The sequence below is a fragment of the Lontra canadensis genome, unplaced genomic scaffold (assembly GCF_010015895.1).
Source record: "Lontra canadensis isolate GAN:19392208 unplaced genomic scaffold, GSC_riverotter_1.0 scaffold19, whole genome shotgun sequence".
Taxonomy (NCBI): Eukaryota; Metazoa; Chordata; class Mammalia; order Carnivora; family Mustelidae; genus Lontra; species Lontra canadensis.
In genome coordinates this window covers 4,418,143-4,442,801 of record NW_022631013.1, presented here as the reverse complement: position 1 = coordinate 4,442,801, position 24,659 = coordinate 4,418,143, and the positions used below count along the sequence as shown (strand labels likewise).

At 35.8% G+C, this 24,659-nt stretch overlaps 2 protein-coding genes across 4 annotated transcripts in view; one reads left to right on the top strand and one right to left on the bottom strand.

Annotated features, from left to right (window-relative positions):
• IFT74 (intraflagellar transport 74) overlaps nt 1-24,659 on the bottom strand; it is a 90,275-nt gene that overhangs the window by 42,233 nt on the left and 23,383 nt on the right. For both annotated transcript variants that reach the window (XM_032860322.1, XM_032860323.1), the window contains exons 9-12: nt 15,750-15,888; nt 14,479-14,541; nt 3,030-3,173; nt 1,419-1,459 (exon numbers count right to left, since the gene is read on the bottom strand). In XM_032860322.1, coding sequence (XP_032716213.1) covers nt 1,419-1,459; nt 3,030-3,173; nt 14,479-14,541; nt 15,750-15,888 — 387 coding nt within the window. The remainder of the gene's footprint in view (nt 1-1,418; nt 1,460-3,029; nt 3,174-14,478; nt 14,542-15,749; nt 15,889-24,659) is intronic.
• Nucleotides 18,094-23,186, top strand: LRRC19 (leucine rich repeat containing 19). 2 transcript variants are annotated; one of them, XM_032860324.1, is made up of 5 exons: nt 18,094-18,196; nt 19,045-19,134; nt 20,981-21,494; nt 22,149-22,334; nt 22,842-23,186. In XM_032860324.1, the coding sequence occupies exons 2-5, from the start codon at nt 19,054-19,056 to the stop codon at nt 23,168-23,170; spliced, it is 1,110 nt and encodes a 369-aa protein (XP_032716215.1). In that variant the 5' UTR covers nt 18,094-18,196; nt 19,045-19,053; the 3' UTR covers nt 23,171-23,186. The 2 variants fall into 2 exon arrangements, with proteins under 2 accessions (XP_032716215.1, XP_032716216.1); XM_032860325.1 differs by having other exon boundaries at nt 18,110-18,190.

The following is a 24,659-nucleotide window of genomic DNA, read 5'->3' as shown; positions in this document are numbered from 1 at the left end:
GAACCCATGCCCAGTTTTGTTGACCTGTTCTACTGTGTTGTTTTTTTTTTAAGATTTTATTTATTTATTTGACAGAGAGAGAGATCACAAGTAGGCAGAGAGGCAGGCAGAGAGAGAGAAAGAGAGGGAAGCAGGCTTCCTGCTGAGCAGAGAGCCCGATGCGGGGCTCGATCCCAGGACGCTGAGATCATGACTGAGCTGAAGGCAGAGGCTTAACCCACTGAGCCACCCAGGTGGCCCCTCTACTGTTTTTCTTTTATTTCTATATCATTAATTTCTGCTCTAGTCTTTATTGTTTCTTTTCTCCTGCTGGCTTTAGGCTTTATTTGCTATTCTTTTTTCAGCTCCTTTAGGTGTAAGGTTTGGTTGTGTATTTGAGACTTTTCTTGCTTCTTAAGAAAGGGCTGTATTGTTATATACTTCTCTCTCTTGATTTGTTTCCATGTATTTTTTTTTAATTTTTATTTCTTTCCAGCATAACAGTATTCGTTGTTTTTACACCGCACCCAGTGCTCCATGCAATCCGTGCCCTCTCTAATACCCACCACCTTGTTCCCCGAACCTCCCACCCTCCGCCCCTTCAAAACCCTCAGATTGTTTTTCAGAGTCCATGGCTCACCTCCCCTTCCAATTTCCCTCAACTCCCTTCTCCTCTCCAGGTATTTATTTTTTAAAGATTTTATTTATTGGGTGCCTGGGTGGTTCAGTGGGTAATGGCTGCACATTTCTGAATACATTAAAGACCTCTGAATTGTATACTTTAAATACATGAATTGTATGGTTTGTATATCTTAATAAAGCTATTTTTTAAGAAGAGGGGCACCTGGGTAGCTCAGTTGGTTAAGCTTCTAGCTCTTGATTTAAGTTCAGGTCATGATTTCAGGGTCGTAAGATCAAACTCCACATCAGGCTCAGCACTGGATGTGGAGTCTGCTTAAGATTCTCTCTTTCCCTCTGCCCTTCCCCATACTCACCTCATGCTCTCTCTCTCAAAAATAATAATAATAATTATACTCCACTGTGGCTCTTAACTAAACATTAAAAGAAATGTTTAAAGCTGCAAATAAGATTGAAAGCTGCATCAACAGTACCAGTATGAACTATAGGAAAAAATAACTGTAACAATATGTACCTACTGCAGGTTTTTTTTTTTTAAAGATTTTTATTTATTTTATTTGACAGATAGAGATCACAAGTAGGCAGAGAGGCAGGCAGAGAGAGAGAGAGGAGGAAGCAGGCTCACTGCCGAGCAGAGAGCCCGATACGGGGCTCGATCCCAGGACCCTGGGATCATGACCTGAGCTGATGGCAGAGGCTTTAATCCACTGAGCCACCCAGGCGCCCCTCTACTGCAGGTTTAGAATGTAATTTAAAAGATGTGAAATGGATGGCATATGTCCTATTATAAATGTACTTACTGTCGCTCCATGCTGGCTATTTCCTGATTATCTTCTTTAACCTAAAAAGGCATAAAAAGAAAACAGTACTTAAAGAATTACTCATTGTTAGAATACCTTAAACATAATTTCCTTTGAAGGTATGCCGTACTAAAATGCCAAATGTAGTCTTTTTCTTGAAACCTATTTCTTAAAATTCAACCTTTGAAGTTAAAAAACACATCATTAAGGAACTATTCACAGATTCTTCCTTCATCCTCAAAGGAAGAGTGTTGACTGATAGAGCTATACCCTCCACATGGCACCATGGGGTTAACATGTCTTCAGGCCTGGAACAGTTTATATAAATACCCAGGATTTTCAGGATTTCTGAGACTGTCTCCCCTCATCCTCTCAATCCCCACACACAAGGCAGAAGTTGCCAGATTTAGCAATACCCATTACAACTGAATTTCAGGTAAACAAGGAATAACTTTTAGGGCAGGTATATACCATCCCTAATATACCATGCATACACACACACACACACACACACACTGTTATTCAAAACATTATTCACTGCTTTCTGAAATTAAAATTTAAATAGCTATTCTGCATTTCATTTGACAGTCCTATCCCAAGATCACACTCTCTGTCCCCTGCCTCCAATGATCTCTTTCCAAGGAACTTCAGAGATTTTAGATTTTAATACCTTCCTGGAATGATTCTAATACTAAATAGCTCCCAAGTTGATCCTATATTCTTCCAAACCATTTGGGTTCAACCTAAGACCACAAAGGAGTCTCATTTGTAAATTTCCAATAGGTGCTGTTCCCAAATATATATGCATTTCTCCTAAGGGCCCTATAGTTAGGGTGTCTCATTCTAAAAAACAGGGTAATTATAACTTGGTGCTAAACTAAAACTAGGCTTGGGTGGTAATAAAGCTACTGAATACATGTAACACAATTTGATGACATACTGTGATTTCATAGGACATTTTAATTTCAATCACTTCATGAAGACGCTGATAATAATAACCACAAAAATTCATTACGGGGCGCCTGGGTGGCTCAGTGGGTTAAAGCCTCTGCCTTCGGCTCTGGTCATGATCCCAGGGCCCTGGGATCAAGCCCTGCATTGGGCTCTCTGTTCAGCGGGGAGCCTGCTTCCCTTCCTCTCTCTCTCTGCCTGCCTCTCTGCCTACTTGTGATCTCTGTCAAATAAATAAAAATCTTTAAAAATAAAATTAAAAAAAAATTCATTAGCCTTGGAGCACTTCATCTTCTAAATATGAAGCCCCAATCAAATAATGGAACAGAACTTCAATAAGATCATGTAATTGTTTACTATGCAAAAAAAGGGCTTTCAACTTCCTTAATGGATCCAAAAGATGAAAAAATGGCCAAAATGTGCATAAAGACCACATAAAATTAGGACTTAAATCAAGGAACAGTTTATATGAGAAATGACTTTCACCCAGCTTTTCTTGGTCAAATAGTTTATCTCAATTTAGATAAAACTCACTTTTTACTATTTTTTTAAGACAATCAACTTATTGGCATTCTGTTCAATTCATATGCCTTAAATAAAAGAAATCAATACATTTACCACACCTTAATATAGTAAAGTAAGTATTTTTGTTTTTTCTACCTGCTTAAGTAATCTCTCTCTTTCTTCCATTGGAGACCCCATGCTTTTGTCTTCAGCAATCATTTGGTCTCGATGGGACTCCAATTCATAAAGTTTTTCATGCAGCAAGACAGCCTCCTGTTTTACCTGAGAGTGTGCTATTTCCTGAAGGGCACAAAAAGAAGAAAAATTTAATTAATATTTTATCAGAAATTATTCTCATATAGGTTTCAGTTTATAAGAAAAAGGAAAATTTAAACCATCAGCATTTTTGGGTGCCTGAGTGGCTCGGTGGGTTAAGCTGCTGCCTTCGGCTCAGGTCATGATCTCAGGGTCCTGGGATCGAGTCCCGCATCGGGCTCTCTGCTCAGCAAGGAGCCTGCTTCCCTTTCTCTCTCTCTCTCTGCCTGCCTCTCCATCTACTTGTGATCTCTCTGTCAAATAAATAAATAAAATCTTTAAAAAAAAAAAAACCATCAGCATTTTTAAATAGAGATATCAAATATCTATAGTACTCAATGATGCTACAAAGAGCACTTGTAAATTGGAATTAAAATACACCTCTTTTCCTTCATAAGTTATTTTCAGTCTAAGATTCCTAAGAAGATGGTAACTTATTTTTTCTTCCAAATATAAGACCTGAACAAAGATAACACATCTCTACCAATGGAAAGATAATAAAGAAAATGTCACAATGTATGTACAACTTTAACAACAATATTAAAGTCTAAAGAACTGATCTCTAGAGGGAATATATTTTCATATATTTCATATAATATATGTTATAGTCATATATATTTCATTTAATATATATTATATATATATTTCATATACACACACACATATAGTCATATACATACTCTAATACAATGTTATATAGGTTGAACTGTATCACTCAAAAAGATATGATGAAGTCTTGGTAATCTCTGATACCGATGAATATGACCTAACTTGGAATTGGGACCTTTGCCAATTTAGTCAAGTTAAGATGACGTAATTAGGGTGGACCCTAATACCCTAATTTGGAACGACTGGTGTCCTTGTAAGAGAAGACATACAGACAGAGACACAGGAGAATGCCATGCAATGACACATGCAGAAATGGTGTGATGCAGCTAAAATAAAGAATGAATGCCTAGGATCAATAGGTACCACCAGAAGCTAGGAAGAGGTCAGGGAAGATTCTAACAGAGTCTCAGAGGAAACGGCTCTGTTGACACCTTGATTTTAGACTTCTAGACTCTAGATCTGTTAGGAAATTTCTTGTTCTTTATTACAGCAGCACTAGGAAATTAATGCACAAGAGTAGAATAGTTATTGTATATTCACCACTATTCTACTGTTCACAAAGAGAAAATAAGGGCTGTGGTAACTTTATTAGACAACCAAAAGAGCTAGGGTTGTCGATAGTGATGAGGAAGAAGGAGAAAATGGCATTTGAAGCTGTTATTTATTAATAACTTGTTCTGTGCCGAGCACTATATTCCATGTTCTTTATACACTATATCTAATCCTCAAAACAACTCTATCAGATAATATCATCATCTCTGTTTTACATTTTACACATAAAGAAACTGAGGATCTCAAATCTAAAGAATTTTCTATATTAACCAACAAAAAGTGAATGATGATATCTGAAACTAAGTCCGCAGCATGAATAAGACCAAATTTTTAAAAGGCAAGACCTCCTTTTTGAAAGCCAAAGAGAAGGAATCTTTTAATTTTTTATTACCATATAATGTATTATTAGCCCCAGGGGTACAGGTCTGTGAATTGCAAGGTTTACACACTTCACAGCACTCACCATAGCACATACCCTCCCCAATGTCCATAACCCAACCACCCTCTCCCTGTCCCCCTCCCCCTAGCAACCCTCAGTTTCTTCTGTGAGATAAAGAGTCTCTTATGATTTGTCTCCCTCCCGATCCTATCTTGTTTCATTTTTTCCTTCCCTACCTCCCAAACCCCCCACGTTGTCTCTCAAATTCTTCATATCAGGGAGTTCATATGATAATTGTCTTTCAAAGAGAAGGAATCTTAAAAGGAAAAAGTAAATTAGTGGAAATCTTTGAAAGTCTATTAAAAAAGCATAATATAGTGGCACCTGGCTGGCTCAGTTCGTGGAGAATGGGACTCTTGATCTCAGGAATTGTGGGTTTGGGCTCCATGTTGGGTGTAGAGATTACTTAAAAATAAAATCTTAACAAAAACACATCATATACATAGCTCAAAGTAACCGATTAGCTTCAGGTGAAAAAGTGTGATAATGAAATACAGATATTTTGGGGTATCCCTTTTTTTTTTTTTTTAAACATTTTATTTACTTGAGGAGGAGTAAAGATGGCAGAGAAGTAGCAGGCTGAGACTACTTCAGGTAGCGGGAGATCTGCTAGATAGCTTATCTAAAGATTGCAAACACCTACAAATCCAATGGGAGATCGAAGAGAAGAACAACAACAATTCTAGAAACAGAAAATCAACCACTTTCTGAAAGGTAGGACTGGCGGAGAAGTGAATCCAAAGCGACGGGAAGATAGACCGCGGGGGAGAGGGGCCGGCTCCCGGCAAGCGGCGGAGCAACGGAGCACAAAATCAGGACTTTTAAAAGTCTGTTCAGCTGAGGGACATCGCTCCAGAGGCTTAACCGGGGTGAAGCCCACGTGGGGTGAGCGTGGCCTCAGGTCCCGCAGGGTCACAGAAGGATGGGGGTGTCTGAGGGTCGCAGAGCTTGCAGGTATTAGAACGGGGAAGCCGGCTACAGAGAAGGAGCCGAGGAGTGAGCTCTAAGCTCGGGGTTACCTTGAACCGGTCACAGGCTCGGTCAGCTCGGAGCGCGGCCAGAGGCCAGGGAGATGGGAGTAATTGGGCGCTGTTCTCTGAGGGCGCACTGAGGGGTGGGGCCCCAGGCTCTCGGCTCCTCTGGGCTGGAGACTGGGAGGCCGCCATCTTCATTCCCGTCCTCCGGACTCTACGGAAAGCGCTCAGGGAACAAAAGCTCCCGAAAGCAAACCCGAGCGGATAATTCAGCCCCCGCCGTGGTAAGGGCGGTGCAACTCCCCCTGGGGCAAAGACACTTGAGAATCACTACAATAGGCCCCTCCCCCAGAAGATCAACAAGAAACCTAGCCAGGACCAAGTTCACCTACCGAAGAGTGCAGTTTCAATATCAAGGAGAGGAGCGGAATTCCAGAGGAGGAGAAAGCAAAGCACTGAACTCCTGGCTTTCTCCCCATGATTCTTTAGCCTTGCAGTTAATTTAATTTTCTTTTCTTTTTCAATTTTTTTTTTCTCTTCTTCTGCTAAATTTAACTTTTACCCTTTTCTTTTTTAACGTTTTTTAACTAGTTTATCTAATATATATATATTTTTTTTCTTTTTATATTTTTTCTTTATTGGTTTTCTTTTTTTAATTGTTTCTTCCTTTCTTTTTTTTTTCTGAACCTTTTTATCCCCTTTCTCCCCCCTCATGATTTGGGATCTCTTCTGATTTGGCTAAAGCATATTTTCCTGGGGTTGTTGCCACACTTTTAGTATTTTACTTGCTCCTTCATATACTCTTATCTGGACAAAATGACAAGGTGGAAAAATTCACCACAAAAAAAAGAACAAGAGGCAGTACCAAAGGCTAGGGACCTAATCAATACAGACATTGGTAATATGTCAGATCTAGAGTTCAGAATGACGATTCTCAAGGTTCTACCCGGGCTCGAAAAAGGCATGGAAGATATTAGAGAAACCCTCTCGGGAGATATAAAAGCCCTTTCTGGAGAAATAAAAGAACTAAAATCTAACCAAGTTGAAATCAAAAAAGCTATTAATGAGGTGCAATCAAAAATGGAGGCTCTCACTGCTAGGATAAATGAGGCAGAAGAAAGAATTAGCGATATAGAAGACCAAATGACAGAGAATAAAGAAGCTGAGCAAAAGAGGGACAAACAGCTACTGGACCACAAGGGCAGAATTCGAGAGATAAGTGACACCATAAGACGAAACATTAGAATAATTGGGATTCCAGAAGAAGAAGAAAGAGAGAGGGGAGCAGAAGGTATATTGGAGAGAATTATTGGAGAGAATTTCCCCAATATGGCAAAGGGAACAAGCATCAAAATCCAGGAGGTTCAGAGAACCCCACTCAAAATCAATAAGAATAGGTCCACACCCCGTCACCTAATAGTAAAACTTACGAGTCTTAGTGACAAAGAGAAAATCCTGAAAGCAGCCCGGGAAAAGAAGTCTGTAACATACAATGGTAAAAATATTAGATTGGCAGCAGACTTATCTACAGAGACCTGGCAGGCCAGAAAGAGCTGACATGATATATTCAGAGCACTAAACGAGAAAAACATGCAGCCAAGAATACTATATCCAGCTAGGCTATCATTGAAAATAGAAGGAGAGATTAAAAGCTTCCAGGACAAACAAAAACTGAAAGAATTTGCAAACACCAAACCAGCTCTACAGGAAATATTGAAAGGGGTCCTTTAAGCAAAGAGAGACCCTAAAAGTAGTAGATCAGAAAGGAACAAAAACAATATACAATAACAGTCACCTTACAGGCAATATAATGGCACTAAATTCATATCTCTCAATACTTACCCTGAATGTTAATGGGCTAAATGCCCCAATCAAAAGACACAGGGTATCAGAATGGATAAAAAAACAAAACCCATCTATATGTTGCCTACAAGAAACTCATTTTAAACCCAAAGACACCTCCAGATTTAAAGTGAGGGGGTGGAAAAATATTTACCATGCTAATGGACATCAGAAGAAAACAGGAGTGGCAATCCTTATATGAGATCAATTAGATTTTAAGCCAAAGACTATAATAAGACATGAGGAAGGACACTATATCATACTCAAAGGATCTGTCCAACAAGAAGATCTAACAATTGTAAATATCTATGCCCCTAACGTGGGAGCAGCCAACTATATAAACCAATGAATAACAAAATCAAAGAAACACATCGACAATAATACAATAATAGTAGGGGACTTTAACACTCCCCTCATTGAAATGGACAGATCATCCAAGCAAAAGATCAACAAGGAAATAAAGGCCTTAAATGACACACTGGACCAGATGGACATCACAGATATATTCAGAACATTTCATCCCAAAGCAACAGAATACACATTCTTCTCTAGTGCACATGGAACATTCTCCAGAATAGATCACATCCTCGGTCCTAAATCAGGTCTCAACCGGTATCAGAAGATTGGGATCATTCCCTGCATATTTTCAGACCACAATGCTCTGAAGCTAGAACTCAAGCACAAGAGGAAATTTGGAAAGAACCCAAATACATGGAGACTAAACAGCATCCTTCTAAAGAATGAATGGGTCAACCAGGAAATTAGAGAAGAATTGAAAAAATTCATGGAAACAAATGAAAATGAAAACACAACGGTTCAAAATCTGTGGGACACAACAAAGGCAGTCCTGAGAGGAAAATATATAGCAGTACAAGCCTTTCTCAAGAAACAAGAAAGGTCTCAGGTACACAACCTAACCCTACACCTAAAGGAGCTGGAGAAAGAACAAGAAAGAAACCCTAAACCCAGCAGGAGAAGAGAAATCATAAAGATCAGAGCAGAAATCAATGAAATAGAAACCAAAAAAACAACAGAACAAATCAACGAAACTAGGAGCTGGTTCTTTGAAAGAATTAATAAGATCAATAAACCCCTGGCCAGACTTATCAAAAAGAAAAGAGAAAGGACCCAAATAAATAAAATCATGAATGAAAGAGGAGAGATCACAACTAACACCAAAGAAATATAGACAATTATAAGAACATACTATGAGCAACTCTACGCCAACAAATTTGACAATCTGGAAGAAATGGATGCATTCCTAGAGACATATAAACTACCACAACTGAACCAGGAAGAAATAGAAAGCCTGAACAGACCCATAACCAGTAAGGAGATTGAAACAGTCATCAAAAATCTCCAAACAAACAAAAGCCCAAGGGCAGACGGCTTCCCGGGGGAATTCTACCAAACATTTAAAGAAGAACTAATTCCTATTCTCCTGAAACTGTTCCAAAAAATAGAAATGGAAGGAAAACTTCCAAACTCATTTTATGAGGCCAGCATCACCTTGATCCCCAAACCAGACAAGGATCCCATCAAAAAAGAGAACTACAGACCAATATCCTTGATGAACACAGATGCAAAAATTCTCACCAAAATACTAGCCAATAGGATTCAACAGTACATTAAAAGGATTAATCACCACGACCAAGTGGGATTTATTCCAGGGCTGCAAGGTTGGTTCAACATCCGCAAATCAATCAATGTGATACAACACATTAATTAAAGAAAGAACAAGAACCATATGATACTCTCCATAGATGCTGAAAAAGCATTTGACAAAGTACAGCATCCCTTCCTGATCAAAACTCTTCAAAGTGTAGGGATAGAGGGCACATACCTCGATATTATCAAAGCCATCTATGAAAAACCCACCGCAAATATCTCTCAACGGAGAAAAACTGAAAGCTTTTCCGCTAAGGTCAGAAACATGGCAGGGATGTCCGTTATCACCACTGCTATTCAACATAGTACTAGAAGTCCTAGCCTCAGCAATCAGACAACAAAAGGAAATTAAAGGCATCCAAATCGGCAAAGAAGAAGTCAAAACTACCACTCTTCGCAGATGATATGATACTATATGTGGAAAACCCAAAAGACTCCACTCCAAAACTGCTAGAACTTGTACAGGAATTCAGTAAAGTGTCAGGATATAAAATCAATGCTCAGAAATCAGTTGCATTTCTCTACACCAACAAGAAGACAGAAGAAAGAGAAATTAAGGAGTCCATCCCATTTACAATTGCACCCAAAACTATAAGATACCTAGGAATAAACCTAACCAAAGAGACTAAAAATCTATACACAGAAAACTATAAAGTACTCATGAAAGAAATTGAGGAAGACACGAAGACATGGAAAAATGTTCCATGCTCCTGGATTGGAAGAATAAATATTGTGAAAATGTCTATGCTACCTAAAGCAATCTACACATTTAATGCAATTCCTATCAAAGTACCATCCATTTTTTTCAAAGAAATGGAACAAATAATGCTAAAATTTATATGGAACCAGAAAAGACCGCGAATAGCCAAAGGAATATTGAAAAAGAAAGCCAAGGTTGGTGGCATCACAATTCCGGACTTCAAGCTCTATTACAAAGCTGTCATCATCAAGACAGCATGGTACTGGCACAAAAACAGACACATAGATCAATGGAACAGAATAGAGAGCCCAGAAATAGACTCTCAACTCTATGGTCCACTAATCTTTGACAAAGCATGAAAGAATGTCCAATGGAAAAAAGACAGCCTCTTCAATAAATGGTGTTGGGAAAATTGGATGGCCACATGCAGAAAAATGAAATTGGATCATTTCCTTACACCACACACGAAAATAGACTCAAAATGGATGAAGGACCTCAATGTGAGAAAGGAATCCATCAAAATCCTTGAGGAGAACACAGGCGTCAACCTCTTCGACCTCAGCCGCAGCAACATCTTCCTAGGAACATCACCAAAAGCAAGGGAAGCAAGGGCAAAAATGAACTATTGGGATTTTATCAAGATCAAAAGCTTTTGCACAGCAAAGGAAACAGTTCACAAAACCAAAAGACAACTGACAGAATGGGAGAAGATATTTGCAAATGACATATCAGATAAAGGGCTAGTGTCCAAAATCTATAAAGAGCTTAGCAAACTCAACACCCAAAGAACAAATAATCCAATCAAGAAATGGGCAGAAGACATGAACAGACATTTCTGCAAAGAAGACATCCAGATGGCCAACAGACACATGAAAAAGTGCTCCATGTCACTCGGCATCAGGGAAATACAAATCAAAACCACAATGAGATACCACCTTACACCAGTCAGAATGGCTAAAATTAACAAGTCAGGAAATGACAGATGCTGGCGAGGATGCGGAGAAAGGGGAACCCTCCTACACTGTTGGTGGGAATGCAAGCTGGTGCAACCACTCTGAAAAACAGCATGGAGGTTCCTCAAACTGTTGAAAATAGAACTACCCTATGACCCAGCAATTGCACTGCTGGGTATTTACCCTAAAGATACAAACGTAGTGATCCGAAAGGTCACGTGTACCCGAATGTTTATAGCAGCAATGTCTACAATAGCCAAACTATGGAAAGAACCTAGATGTCCATCAACAGATGAATGGATAAAGAAGATGTGGTATATATACACAATGGAATACTATGCAGCCATCAAAAGAAGTGAAATCTTGCCATTTGCAATGACGTGGATGGAACTAGAAGGTATCATGCTTAGCGAAATAAGTCAATCGGAGAAAGACAACTATCATATGATCTCCCTGATATGAGGGAGAGGAGATGCAACATGGGGTTTAGGGGGGTAGGAGAAGAGTAAATGAAACAATATGGGATTGGGAGGGAGACAAACCATAAATGACTCTTAATCTCACAAAACAAACTGAGGGTTGATGGGGGGAGGGGGGTTGGGGGGGTGCGGTTATGGACACTGGGGAGGGTATGTGCTATGGTGAGTGCTGTGAATTATGTAAACCTGGCGATTCACAGACCTGTACCCCTGGGGATAAAAATATACGTTTATAAAAAATTAAAAAAAAAGATTTTATTTACTTGACAGAGAGAGAGAGATCACAAGTAGGCAGAGAGGCAGGTAGAGAGAGAGGGGGAAGCAGGCTCCCCACTGAGCAGAGAGCCCAATGTGGGGCTCAATCCCAGGATCCTGAGATCATGACCTGAGCCAAAGGCAGAGGCTTAACCCACTGAGCCACCCAGGGGCCCCACGGGGTATATCTTTTCATAGTTATCTCCTCCTTCCTTTTGCTTAATCATCCTAAGACTTGTTCGAATTTCATCCCAATAAAACTATTCCTCAATTTCACCTGTTTTTTCCACTCCATGATGAACTGAGTAATACTTAGCACAGTAGTGAGCAAGCACACAGTAGATATTCAATAAATACTAGCTGAGTGATATTTAACATAATGTTTTCTTGAAGAAGAGGTAAAAAAAAAAATACAAGGAATCTGGAAAAAGTTAAACAGAACTAGTAACTTCTATTTTTTTTTAATATTTTATTTGAGAGAGAAAAAGAATAGGGAGAGGAGAAGAGGGAGAGGGACAAGCAGACTATGAGCTGAACGCAGAGTCCAACACAAGGGCTTGATCTGAAATCATGACCTGAGCCGAAATCAAGTCAGATCTTAAGTGACTGAGCCACCCTGTCACCCCACTACTTATATATTCTTGATTTGAGATAAATTTTTATTAAATTTCACGTTATTGTGCTGATGCCAAAAGTGGCATCAATACAGTGGCATTGATACAAACACTAAATCCAAGGACATAGCTTACATCTCTTCCTGCAGAAACTAAATATGCCAAGAGAAATAAGACCTGACATTCCCCACACACCCTAAAACAGACAGTAAGGAATTCTGCAGCATAGCTGTGTTAATACTAAATGTGGTCCTTATTCTTTGAAGCATATTTCTATTACCAGAGATATAAAAAAAAATAAAAATTATATATATTCACACGTAGACTATCAGTATAGAAAGCCATCTTAATAATGTTTTTTAAGGATTTTATTTATTTACTTGACAGAGAGAAAGAATGAACGGGGGGAAGAGCAAGGGGAAAGGGAGAAGCAGGATCCTTGCTCAGCAGGGAGCCCAACGTGGGCCTTGATCCCAGAACCTCAGGATCATGACCTGAGCTGATGGCAGAGGCTTAAGCGACTGAGCCGCCCAGGTGCCCCTTGGCATTTTTAAGCAAACTACTTTTTCAACAGCAAATTTACAAAAGAATTACAAAATACTCACACTTATTTCTTGTGCAAGAAAGGGTAACAGCACTCCTGTCAATCTACAATTGTTACTAATCCTAGAATCATGATACCTACCTAAATCCAGAGAAAATCAAGAAAGGTAGGCAAGGGGCGCCTGGGTGGCTCAGTGGGTTAAGCCTCTGTCTTCGGCTCGGGTCATGATCCCAGAGTCGTGGGATCGAGCCCCACGTCGGGCTCTCTGCTCGGCAGGGAGCCTGCTTCCCCCGCCCTCTCTCTGCCTGTCTCTCTGCCTGCTTGTGATCTCTCTCTCTCTGTCAAATAAATAAATTAAATCTTTAAAAAAAAAAAAAAAAAGAAAGGTAGGCAAGGTTTGGGGTACAGACAGTATACTAAAGTGTTAAGGACTTGAAAAAGGTAGTTCACAGAAAAAGATATACATTGGCCAACAAATATATAAAGAAATTATTTCATGCATAACTGAAAATTAAAGCAAGACAGAAATTTTTACTTATTAAACTAGTAAAAATGGAAAAAGTGAATAATGCTTGCTATTGAGTGCATGGGAAAACAGGCACTCTCATACATTGAGTCTGGAAGTAGTAAATGGAACCACCTCTTTGGAAGGGAATCTGGCAGCCTTACATTTTAGAAGTGTGTATTTATCTTTTGACCCATTGCAACAAATTTATCTGATGACACAGCCATTTAATTCTGTATAAAATGCATTGTTTCACTGCAGCATTGTTTATAATCCCAAAAAACTAAAAGACCTATAAAGAACCTATTCATCTATAAGGTTGTGTTCTAGTCATGCAATGTAACACAATACAGTAACTTAAAATAATGAAGGAGATCTCTGAGAGCTGATGTACATAGACATTCAAGAGAGAACGTTAGGTGAAAACAAACAAACCAAACTGCAGACAGCATATGAAATGTGAATCCCACTTGAGGTTTTCCACAACAGTAAAACCAAGATAGGATAATAAAACTGTTGTAAAGATTAAATGACAATGCTGGTGATCTATGTAAAGAGCTCAAAAAAAGCAAAGAATAAGCGTTCAAAAAATACAAAGTAGTTCTGTCTGGAAAGAGGGAAAAGAAAATTTTCACTTTCATCTTAATTTTTTTAACCATAAACATGTTTTTTTTAAATTAAAAGTTTTAAATGAACAAATAACAAATAGCAAGCATTTTTATCTTTAAAGTGATTAACTGATTTCTCTCCCTCTTCACTTCTTTTTAATCTCTTGTTCATGTCTTTAAATTACCATTAGATTTTGCATGCCTCAGCAGGGCAGAATGATTTTGTACACAGTAGGTACTCAGTAACTGAATCTAATTTTTCTCTCCCTCTTCAATTCTTTTTAATCTCTTATTTGTGTCTTTAAATTACCATTAGATTTCGCATGCCTCAGCAAGGTAGAATGATCTTGCACACAGTATGTACTCAATAACTGAATCTAATTTCTTACCAAAGTAGGATATTTGTGGTGCTGAATGGGAAAAAAGTTATACTCCTCTTAGTAAACTACTAAATAAATATATACTTGAATGAGTTCCTTTAATATATTCAGCGGAATTATCTTTTGTAGCTGAGTAATATAAAAACCCTTATTTGATTTTATACTTACAGCTTCCAAGCTCTCTTTTTTCATGTTCAATGAGTCTAGTTGTTGCTGAAGTGTGTCTAACTCCTAAGAAAAAGGAAAAAAGTAAATATACATACGAGTAATATTTAGAATAATATGTTTCTTAGCTTTTCATATATGGATGTGACAAAGTAAATTTTATAAACACATCCAACACTTGCTATTGACTAGAATTTATTAACATTATTTCTATTTCTGCCAGTTTCTTTCATTATTCCCCAAAACTTGCCATGATCTACCTTTAAAAATACTTTATGAGCTTGTCAAAGGTAGCCAAACCTTTTCACAATGAATCATCACTGCCGTTTTGAAAATATTTAAATATCAGGAGCCTTCAAATTAATGATGGTATTGTTTAAAGTTATGATTTTTAACTTTGATTTTTTAAAACCAAGTTTCCATATCTTTTGCCTAATTTCTTTTAGAGCCAAGATATATAGTAATTTATATGGCTCATTCCTACAGACAAGACTTTCAAGCTATTTACTTATTCAAAAACCACTGTGCAAGATTAACTGTATTTTGATGGTACTTCAGCATTTCTGTAATACTCTTTCTTCAGTGTGTCATTGTATCTTATGAATCCTGACTAAAATAGAAAGTTATATTAAATTGTCAATGAAATAATATCTGAGAAACCAGAACTACATTCAATTTTGGCATTTATGGGGACTAATTCTCTGTTAACTGTTTAGTTAAGGGTTATCTTGGTATATAAGGGCACTAACTTGCAAATCTGGGTCACCACCATCACTGAATGTTGGGAGAATTCTCAATAACCCCTCAGCAGGCTCCCAAATTGCTTATTTAAATACCACGATTAGGAGGCAAGAGCTATTCAAATTAAGGACAGAGAAGTAAAAGATGCATTGTTTATTAGGCAGGGAAAAAAGGAAGTAATTATCTCTATGGCACTGGTATCTGAGGTTTTTTATTATTTCTATTAATAGTTCATTAAAAAAACAAGTGTTTTCATGTATCTGTATGACACGCAAAAGTGAAAGATGCATAGAAATGAACAAATAATACAGTAATATTTGGTCATCGTGCGGCATGAGAAAATGAATTTTCTATATTGTACTTCTCAAATTTAAATGTCCATCTATACAAATTATCTGGGGACCTTGTTAAATTAAGATGTTGATCAGTAGATCTAGTCAAGTTCTCAGGGATGCCAATGCTGCTCATCTTCAGACTATATAGCAGCAAGACTGCTATATCCTGTTGAGGAACAGGATAGTGATTAGTATTACCTGCAACAATTTCTCATTTGTGGTTTTCATTTCTATGTACTTGACTTGTTTTTCAGGAGACATGTTTCTGATAATGCCATCTGCTGCTTGTTTTTCCTGTTCAACTTCTTCTTCTACACTTCTAATTTGTTTTTCCTTCCTGAAATCAAAAGTATTCAATATTCCTCTTAATACACTGAGCGGAATAACATCAATTAATTTTACTCAGGTCACAGTCTCAACTAAATAGGGTAAAGTTATTTAACATAGCTTGTAAATTCTTATAGATGTACAAAAAATTCTATTTGGAGAACAAAGTGGTGGCTGCCAGAGGGAAGAGGGTGGGGCATGGGCAAAAATGGGTGAAGGGGAGTAGGAGGTACAGGCTTCTAATTATGGAATGAAGAAGTCACAGGGATGAAAAGTACAGCATAGGTAATACAGTTAACGATATTATAATAGTGCTGTATGATGATGGTAACTTGTGGTGAGCACTGCATAACATATGGAACTGTTGAATCACTTACGTTGTACACCTGAAATTTAAATTAACATTATGTGCCAACTATACTTCAATAAAAATTAATAAGAAAATCCCTTACACTTCCAAAAAAAGAATTGTCCACATCAACAGAAACTTATTTTACATCTTTCTCTTCTCAGTTCCCAAATCCTTCTATTTCCCTATTATTCATTTTACTTTCTTATAAGAAAACTCAAAGATTATCACAGAAAATCTTGAAAGCCTTGTACACATGAGGAGGTATTTACACTTTGTCATACCCACAAGACAAAACAATTTTAGAATAGTGGTTTTCAAACATCTTTTAGCTACAGAATTCTTTAACCAAATGAAATCTTGTATTATAGTTAACCATGTAAATGATATAAAGTAAACACAGCTCTGACTGATCTGAGAGTAGTGCAATTTGATTAAAAAAATCATAACTTTAGATTAATAATGTATCTTGCTTACCTACTACTTTAATTAAAATTGGTATTCCAAAAGCTATCAACTATATTTTAGTGGTGCAAAATAATGTTAGTGTCTCTGAAAATGTAACAGGAATATCACAAGTGTAATCAATCATATAAGAGTAATAGTCACTAAATTAATTACAAATAATAACCATCTTTATCATATAATCACAAGAAATACCAGTGATAAGCCACTTATTACATAAGCGAGGTCAGTTATCAATAGGATAGAATTTTTCTCTAAAATTCTGAAAAAATTCTCTAGAATTTTGAAAAAAAGGAAAAGATGCTAGTTATCACATAAATATTTCAAGATTTACATATAAAGACTACTTGAAGATAAATGTTTATTCTCAATATCAAAATTTTGAGTTTCAAAATAGGAGTATTCTACTACTTAACCTTCCGCATGTAGTTATCAATTACTACAGGTTTCACAATCACTCTCTAAGCCCTACAGGTTCAAGTATTCCCCACACACTTTTTACACTTCCAGAATAAAGTAATCTACATTCAGAAATTTTTCTACAAACAACATCTCTTAATAACCCAATAAAAGATGAACAAAATCAAACAAACAACATGAAATTTCTATTTATTTTTGTCTATTGGACAAGGAGTAATATCTTCACTTTGAACTTAAATTATTATCATATAACAAATGTGTTTGCTGCTGGATTTATATGGGTTTATGGGCTCAGAACTTTCAAGTAGGAAAGGTCATCAATTTCAATCTCTTTGTTTCATAAATTAAGGATACTGAGGCTCAAGGGAGTTAATCTTTTGGAACTAACTCGTTCTGAACTCCATGATTATTTACTATCAACAATGAATCTTAACCATGTTTTTGCCTGATACATCTTGTTACTGTAGTTACACGGGAGCTAGTGTTATACAGTATTCCATTTTACAGGGGGGAAGCTGCAGCACAAGGAAGGTAACTCATTTTTTGAAGGCCACAATATGGCCAGCATTAGGTCTTTTGATCCTTTGAGCACTCTGCTCCTATTACAACTTGGCAATAAAACCACCAATGACAGGTCATAAAAATGAATAAACAAAGTTGAAATGGGAATACAAAACTCGGTATCTTTTCAACTTGAATCTTTTTAAATACGAAATACCTTTAGGACTAACCTTAAATCACGTTAACCATGTATCTTTCCAAGTACATATTTTCAATATTATATACTTCAACTTGCAAAGTAAATTTGCTAATATTTACATTTTTCAAGAGTAATTAAGAAACACAAAGATTAAGCAAAGCACTTTACTTGTTATGCCAAAAAAGTCAAAGATGACTAAGAAATTACTCTTCTAGTCAATCTTTTGCTAAGGAAGTCTAGCTTTTTTTTACATCACGTGTTCATTGGGTACAAAGGTTAAAGCATAGTGAAATGCAACCATATGACATACTTTTTTTTAATGGTGCAGAAGAAACAGAATAGATTCCTTAGCACACAAGTCTCAGAGAAAAGAAACAGGTAAAGGTAAGATTCCATATATTTACGGGTTTGATGGTTGCTGGTGAGTTTTAAAAAAACAAACCATATTTAGGCTTGTTAATCTACAAAAATCTTTAATATGGGGTGTAAGAGCAAAAAATATAATTATATCTTCATATGATCTACCTTAGAAATATAAACCTGGGATGTGGCCAAAAAATCTTTTCCAAATAAATTTATAATGTAATTTAATTAATTTTCTTTTGGGGAAAAAAGTTTCATCTAATCAAATTTATAAGATCTTTTTATTCTGAAATATGCTATCACAGAGCATTCTGAAAGTGACATTAACGTAAAAGCAAATTTACAAGGTGAAAAAAGACGAAAATTATAAGTAACTATGTTTGGAGAATGAAGAGATAGATAGAAAGCGTACACTTGATGATTGAAGATGACGGTAGGAAGTGTTTGAAAAAGAGCTGATGGCTCTCATCTCGACAGTTTTAAGTCAACAGATTATATCAATAGACAATATCTAAAAATGAAAAACCATAAAAGAGCAATATAAGCATATACTTAAATATGTACATATACATAGTCTTGACTTTCTTTGACGCACATATATTAAAATTTTACAATATATAACCACTTCACTTGTTTCAAAGTTCATTTCAATCTATCCAGGAACTAATGAGACATTCAAAAAACACTTTCATTTGCCAGAAACTTTCCAGTTTAAGATTAGAGTGCGGGGAGGGTGATAGATTATGTACTTGTTTCACATTTCGTATGTTTTAAGAAAAAATGGATTTACAAGAAGAAAAAAGAAAATTAAAGTATTCTCAATATAAAGTTCTTCTCTATTGAGACGAAAATACTCTGTTTTCTAACAGGCCTGCGATATGAAAACTACATGCATCACAACCTTGTTTTGGCCCCTCTCTATGCTATTATTATCAGACGAAAGCCAGTCTTCTAAAACAGTAAGTTTTTACAATCAAGGTGGTGAAAATATTTTCAAAGGTATACTGGGGCGCCTAGGTGGTTCAGTAGGTTAAGGCCTCTGCCTTCGGCTCAGGTCATGATCCCGGGGTCCGGGGATCGAGCCCCCCATCGGGCTCTCTGCTCAGCCTGCTTCCTCCCTCTCTCTCTCTCTGCCTGCATCGCTGCCTACTTGTGATCTCTGTTGGTCAAAAAAAAAAAAAAAAAAGTATACTTTATGTACATTTAGTAAAATATGCCAAGGCAATTAAAGAAAAAAAAAAAACCTGAACTATCAAAACTAATTGGTTAGCTATATATATTCAAAATCTGTGGTATGTGAGCTAGATTCTAATTTGACAAACGCAGTCTTCATTTTATTTAAACTAAATTCTTTAATAGTTGGTTAAAGAAGTCTGTAAATTTTCACTATAAAATCTGAGATTAGTTTCAGGATATAAATACCAGTCTTTTATGTTTTATTTATTTTTATAAGTAATCTCTGTGCCCAAAATGGGGCTCAAATTCAGTACCCCGAGGCCCAGAGTCATACATTCTACTGACCAAGGCAGGCAGGCACCCCTAAACACCACTCTTTGAAATGCAGGGAGTTGGGGTGCCTGAGTGGCTCAGTGGGTTAAGCCTCTGCCCTTGGCTCGGGTCATGGTCTCAGGGTCCTGGGATCAAGCTTCTGGGATCAAGCTCCGCTTCAGGCTCCCTGCTCAGCAGGGAGCTCTCTGCCTGACTTTGCCTGCTTGTGATTTCTGTCATATAAATAAATAAAATGCTTAAAAAAAATAAAATGTAGGAAGTGTTTTTTAAAAATTAAATATTTATGAAGAATATTATTGTTGAATTACTATTATTATGGAAAAATTATTGTTGTTGCATTACTATTATTACTATTATTATTATTATAGCATTACTATTTTCAGTAGTATTCAGGAGACCATACGTCCTAGTAAGAATATAGTATTGCATTACTATTATTATTATAGTCAAAATAAGAACTATTTTTTTGGATCTGCAGCCACATAAGAAAAGTACTCATGTTGGCTAGCTCTTAAATTCATATGGTTCAATTTCCGTTATAAAGTAGTTCAATTTCCTGGGGGCACCTGGCTGGTTCAGCAAGTAGAGCATCTGATTTTTGATCTTGGGGTCATGAATTCAAGCCCCACATTGGTTATAGGGATTATTTTTAAAAAATTAATATTTCTTTTTAAACGCCAAACTTTGAGCTGTTAACCCTATATACAGTTATATATTGAGTATTACTTCTTATTTACTGTTGGTAGCTCTGATTTTTAAAAACAAATTTTAAAATAATTTCCTCATTATAAATCATATACAAATGAAATACTATGTAAGTTAAGAGAATTATTTGTCATGTATTTCCACATATGTAATGAAATTATACCCACATTTTTTCTGTAATGAGTATGTAGTAAGAAAAGATTATCTATATGATTAATTAGAATCTCTTTGCTCAGGTACAGGCATCAGAATTTCCTTAATCTTCAGTATTTCATCCCAATGAAGAAATAAAAGTATTTGCTTTACTTTTTTTTTACACTATAACATCAAAATATTAGAGAGGAAATGTTTTCCTAAAACTATTTTCTTCCAGGGGTGTCTGGTGGCTTAGTCAGTTAAACATCCAACTATTGACTTTAGCTCAAGTCATGAACACAGAATTGTGAGATCTTCCTCTCCCTCTACCCCTCCCCCCTCTAAAAAGAAAACAAAACTATCTCCTTCCAATGTCTAATTGCCTGCATATAAAAATTTGGAAAATTCTGTTAATATTTTTCCTAACTAATACATTTGTATTTTTTTCTTTTTTAGGAAGTCAAATGTAATTTCACTGAAAAGAATTATTCTTTGATTCCAGCAGATATCAATAAAAATGTTACTATACTTGATCTCAGTTATAACCAAATTACTTTGAATATTACAGACACTAGGGTTCTACAAACATATTTTTTACTCACTGAACTCTATTTGACTGAGAACAATGTCACTATGTTATATAATAATGGCTTTAGTAACCTCTCCAATCTAGAAATTTTAAATATCTGTAGAAACTCCATCCATGTAATTGAACAGGGTGCGTTCATGGGCTTAAATAAACTAAAACAGTTACATCTCTGTCAAAACAAAATAGTTCAACTGAATCCTGATGTATTTGTACCTCTAAAAAACCTGATACTTCTGAATCTGCAAGGCAATTTCATTAGCTATTTTGATGTACCACAACTGTTTCATCTGGAATTAATAATTTTATATGGAAATCCATGGAACTGTTCTTGCAGTCTATTGAATTTGCAGAACTGGTTGAACACATCAAATGTGACACTAGGTAAGCTACCATTATTTAATCAAAACCAAATTGTGATTGATTTTTTATTGTCCCACCCCAGGAAAGTCTCTCACTTCATGTTTTAAAGAAAAAGAAACTATTCCTGTTTAAGGGAAGCAGGAAGAGACACTGAAAAGTAATTGTTGAATAGATATTCTTCCTCTGCCTTTTAGGGAAAAAAAAAGAAGAAAAGAAATTTAAATGATTTATATATGCAAGATGGTACTGTCACTTCATGTATTAAGTTTATAGTTTGAATATGAATACATAAGAGTAATTTTTTTTAGTATTTCCTTTTGTTAAGATATCTTGCCAGACAGTAGGTAAAAACAGGTGCTCTATTTTATTAACTGCAAACCACGCTCTGCCTGAGATCAATTTTTGTCACAATCTTAATCATAACATCTTTACTAACACACACTAAACATAAACAGATACTGCATTTAAACCATATATATCATAAAATAACTTACTAAATAAGGTGAATCTTTCCCTTCTTGTGTTGCTAGGCAAATACAAAAGTTTCTTATAATCCGTAATAATGACAGGTATACCAAAAAATTCTAGGTAAAAATAATTATAAAATGCAAGCCATAATAATTTATTAACAATAATAATCCTATTTCCATAATAAATGTTATTCTGATTTACCAGAAAATGAAAACATCACCACGTGCACCTACCCAGATATCCTGAAGTTCTACAGTATCAAAACAGTACCTTATGATGCTGAGTGCTACTCAAAATTTCCTCCACCTATAAATGAAGATCTTTATAACCACTTTCAGTCCATTAGCAACTCAACATTTAATAGCTCTTTGAACAACTTAAAAAATTCAGGTAATGTACTGGTTTGGAATATTAATATTGCTGAAGGCAGTATACTAAATAAACTGAAGTAGTTATCATTTTTCTAAATTTTAAATTTCTAGAAACAATGTAAAAGAACAATTCCTCATCTAAACAAAAGATTTACAAAATACTAAGTTTCCAAACTAGGCTCTGCTAGTTACCATTCAAATGCCATTATGCAATTTATCTAACTTTTGAGTCTTAGTTTTGACCAATTAAGTCATGATTCTTAACAAGTATAAATCAACAATGTTCTTTTGTGAATTGATAAACAATACCTGCAAAGACAAGCAGTTATTTTGGAATAAAGGTATTTTTTTCAGCACACTATGAAATATCTTTTATTTTTAGTAACTTTTGCTTAAAGAAAATTATGTTTATTTCTAATACCAATATTATGGAGTTATTAGGACATATGATTAATGATTATTTTATTTTTGTCAATTTAACAAAATCTCTCTCTCTCTTTCTCTCTCTCTCGTTATTCCAATTAAGAACATAAACTTCTTGGAAAAAGCTGGGCTTTTCTGGTTGGTGTGGTGATCGCTGTACTGATGACTTCATTCCTCATTTTTGCTGCTATCAAATGCCCAGTATGGTATAATTTTCTGCTTAGTTACAATCATCATCGCCTGGAAGAGCATGAAGCAGAAACCTTTGAAGATGGTTTTATTGGAAATTCAAGTTCTCTTTCACAGGTCCCAGATACAAACTCTGAAGAAACTATAGTAATATTTGAAAAACTACATTCATTTGTGGCAGATGACGATGGGTTTATTGAAGACAAATATATAGATACTCATGAATTACATGAAGAAAATTAATTCCCTTAAATGTTTGTTTTTTTAATAAATGTTATCGGTTTACTCACAATTTAGACATAAATGGAGATTAGGCATGTGATATACCAAACTGTGGCTAGTAGACTTTCCTATTAATTGCAACACATAGGAATATCATAAAATCATGTTTTTTTCATTGGTACTGAGCAAGTAGGTCCAAACATAGTAAATGGTATCCTCTGGTAAGCTTACAGGGACAATATTAGCATTACTATTTTCAGTAGTATTCAGGAGACCATACAACTTAATAAGGAAAAGACTTATTAAATTATTTATTAAAATGAACTGATTCTAATATTGGCCCACATATTTGATATAATATATATTAAGTTATAATAAACTTTTATTGAGTAGAATCAGTAAAAAATAAAGTTTTTTTAAAGTCTGCCTCTCTCAAATAAATAAATAAAATCTTTAGAAAAATTTTTTTAAAAATCAAAGGTTTTAGATTTGTCAAAGTGAAAATGCTTAAACATACAACACACCAAGATTCATTTTATACTCATAGAATGAATTCATGGAATTAGAAAATACTTTTTTAAATGCTTTCTGAATTAGCACAATAAATTTCCTAAAAATTTAGTACCAAGTTAAAGCACAGGTACAATGTCCAAGCACAATTCCTAATAAGTTACTACAGACTTGAAAAAAAAAAAAAGGTACTACTGCTTTCAGTTATAAAGACCATCACCATAATGCATGATTGTCATAACTGAATAGTATGATAAATTCCAAAATGAGTATCACAAGTCTCCACGAATCTTGTTTTTCAAAATCTGTATTTCTGCCTCTCTTTGGAAGAGTCCTATTCATATGAGTCTGTGCTGGGGCAGAGGAATCTTCAGTTGGTCCATGGACAAATGTTTGGGATCCTGTAGATAGAGCAATGTTTCCCAAATTGTTTTCTAGAATATTAATTTCCAGGGAAATGCTCAGAAATATTTATAGGGGAAAAAAACAATACATTGTCAAAATACTATGCAATTACTATAGGAAATACTGAGTTTAAACAAAGTGAAACAAGAGTCTTTACTATAGGACTTAATTCAAGACTCTAAAAAGCTAAAGTGCTTTCTGCTCTTTAAGAACCAAGTATTAGGGGCCCCTGGGTGGCTCAGTGGGTTAAAGCCTCTGCCTTCGGCTCAGGTCATGATCCCAGGTCCTGGGATCGAGCCCCGCATCAGGCTCTCTGCTCAGCAGAGTCTGCTTCCTCCTATCTCTCTCTGCCTGCTTCTCTGCCTACTTGTGATCTCTGTCTGTCAAATAAATAAATAAAATCTTAAAAAAAAAAAAAAAAAAGAACCAAGTATTAAGAATTTTCCAAACATACTAGACAACAAAACCCTTTCCTTCAGGTATGTCAATAATGAGTTCATAATACAATAATGGTCCAAAAAACATAGTTTGGACAACAATGACCTTGAGACTATTAAAGAAAGAGTCTAAAGCCAATTATTTACTAATTTCCTTA

Excerpts from the sequence above, each read along its gene's own strand:
- LRRC19 (XM_032860324.1), top strand. The coding sequence starts at position 19,054 with ATGAAAACTACATGCATCACAACCTTGTTTTGGCCCCTCTCTATGCTA. Across the intron at positions 19,135-20,980 it reads AAAGCCAGTCTTCTAAAACA|GAAGTCAAATGTAATTTCAC; the intron begins GTAAGTTTTTAC and ends TTTCTTTTTTAG. Across the intron at positions 21,495-22,148 it reads CACATCAAATGTGACACTAG|AAAATGAAAACATCACCACG; the intron begins GTAAGCTACCAT and ends CTGATTTACCAG.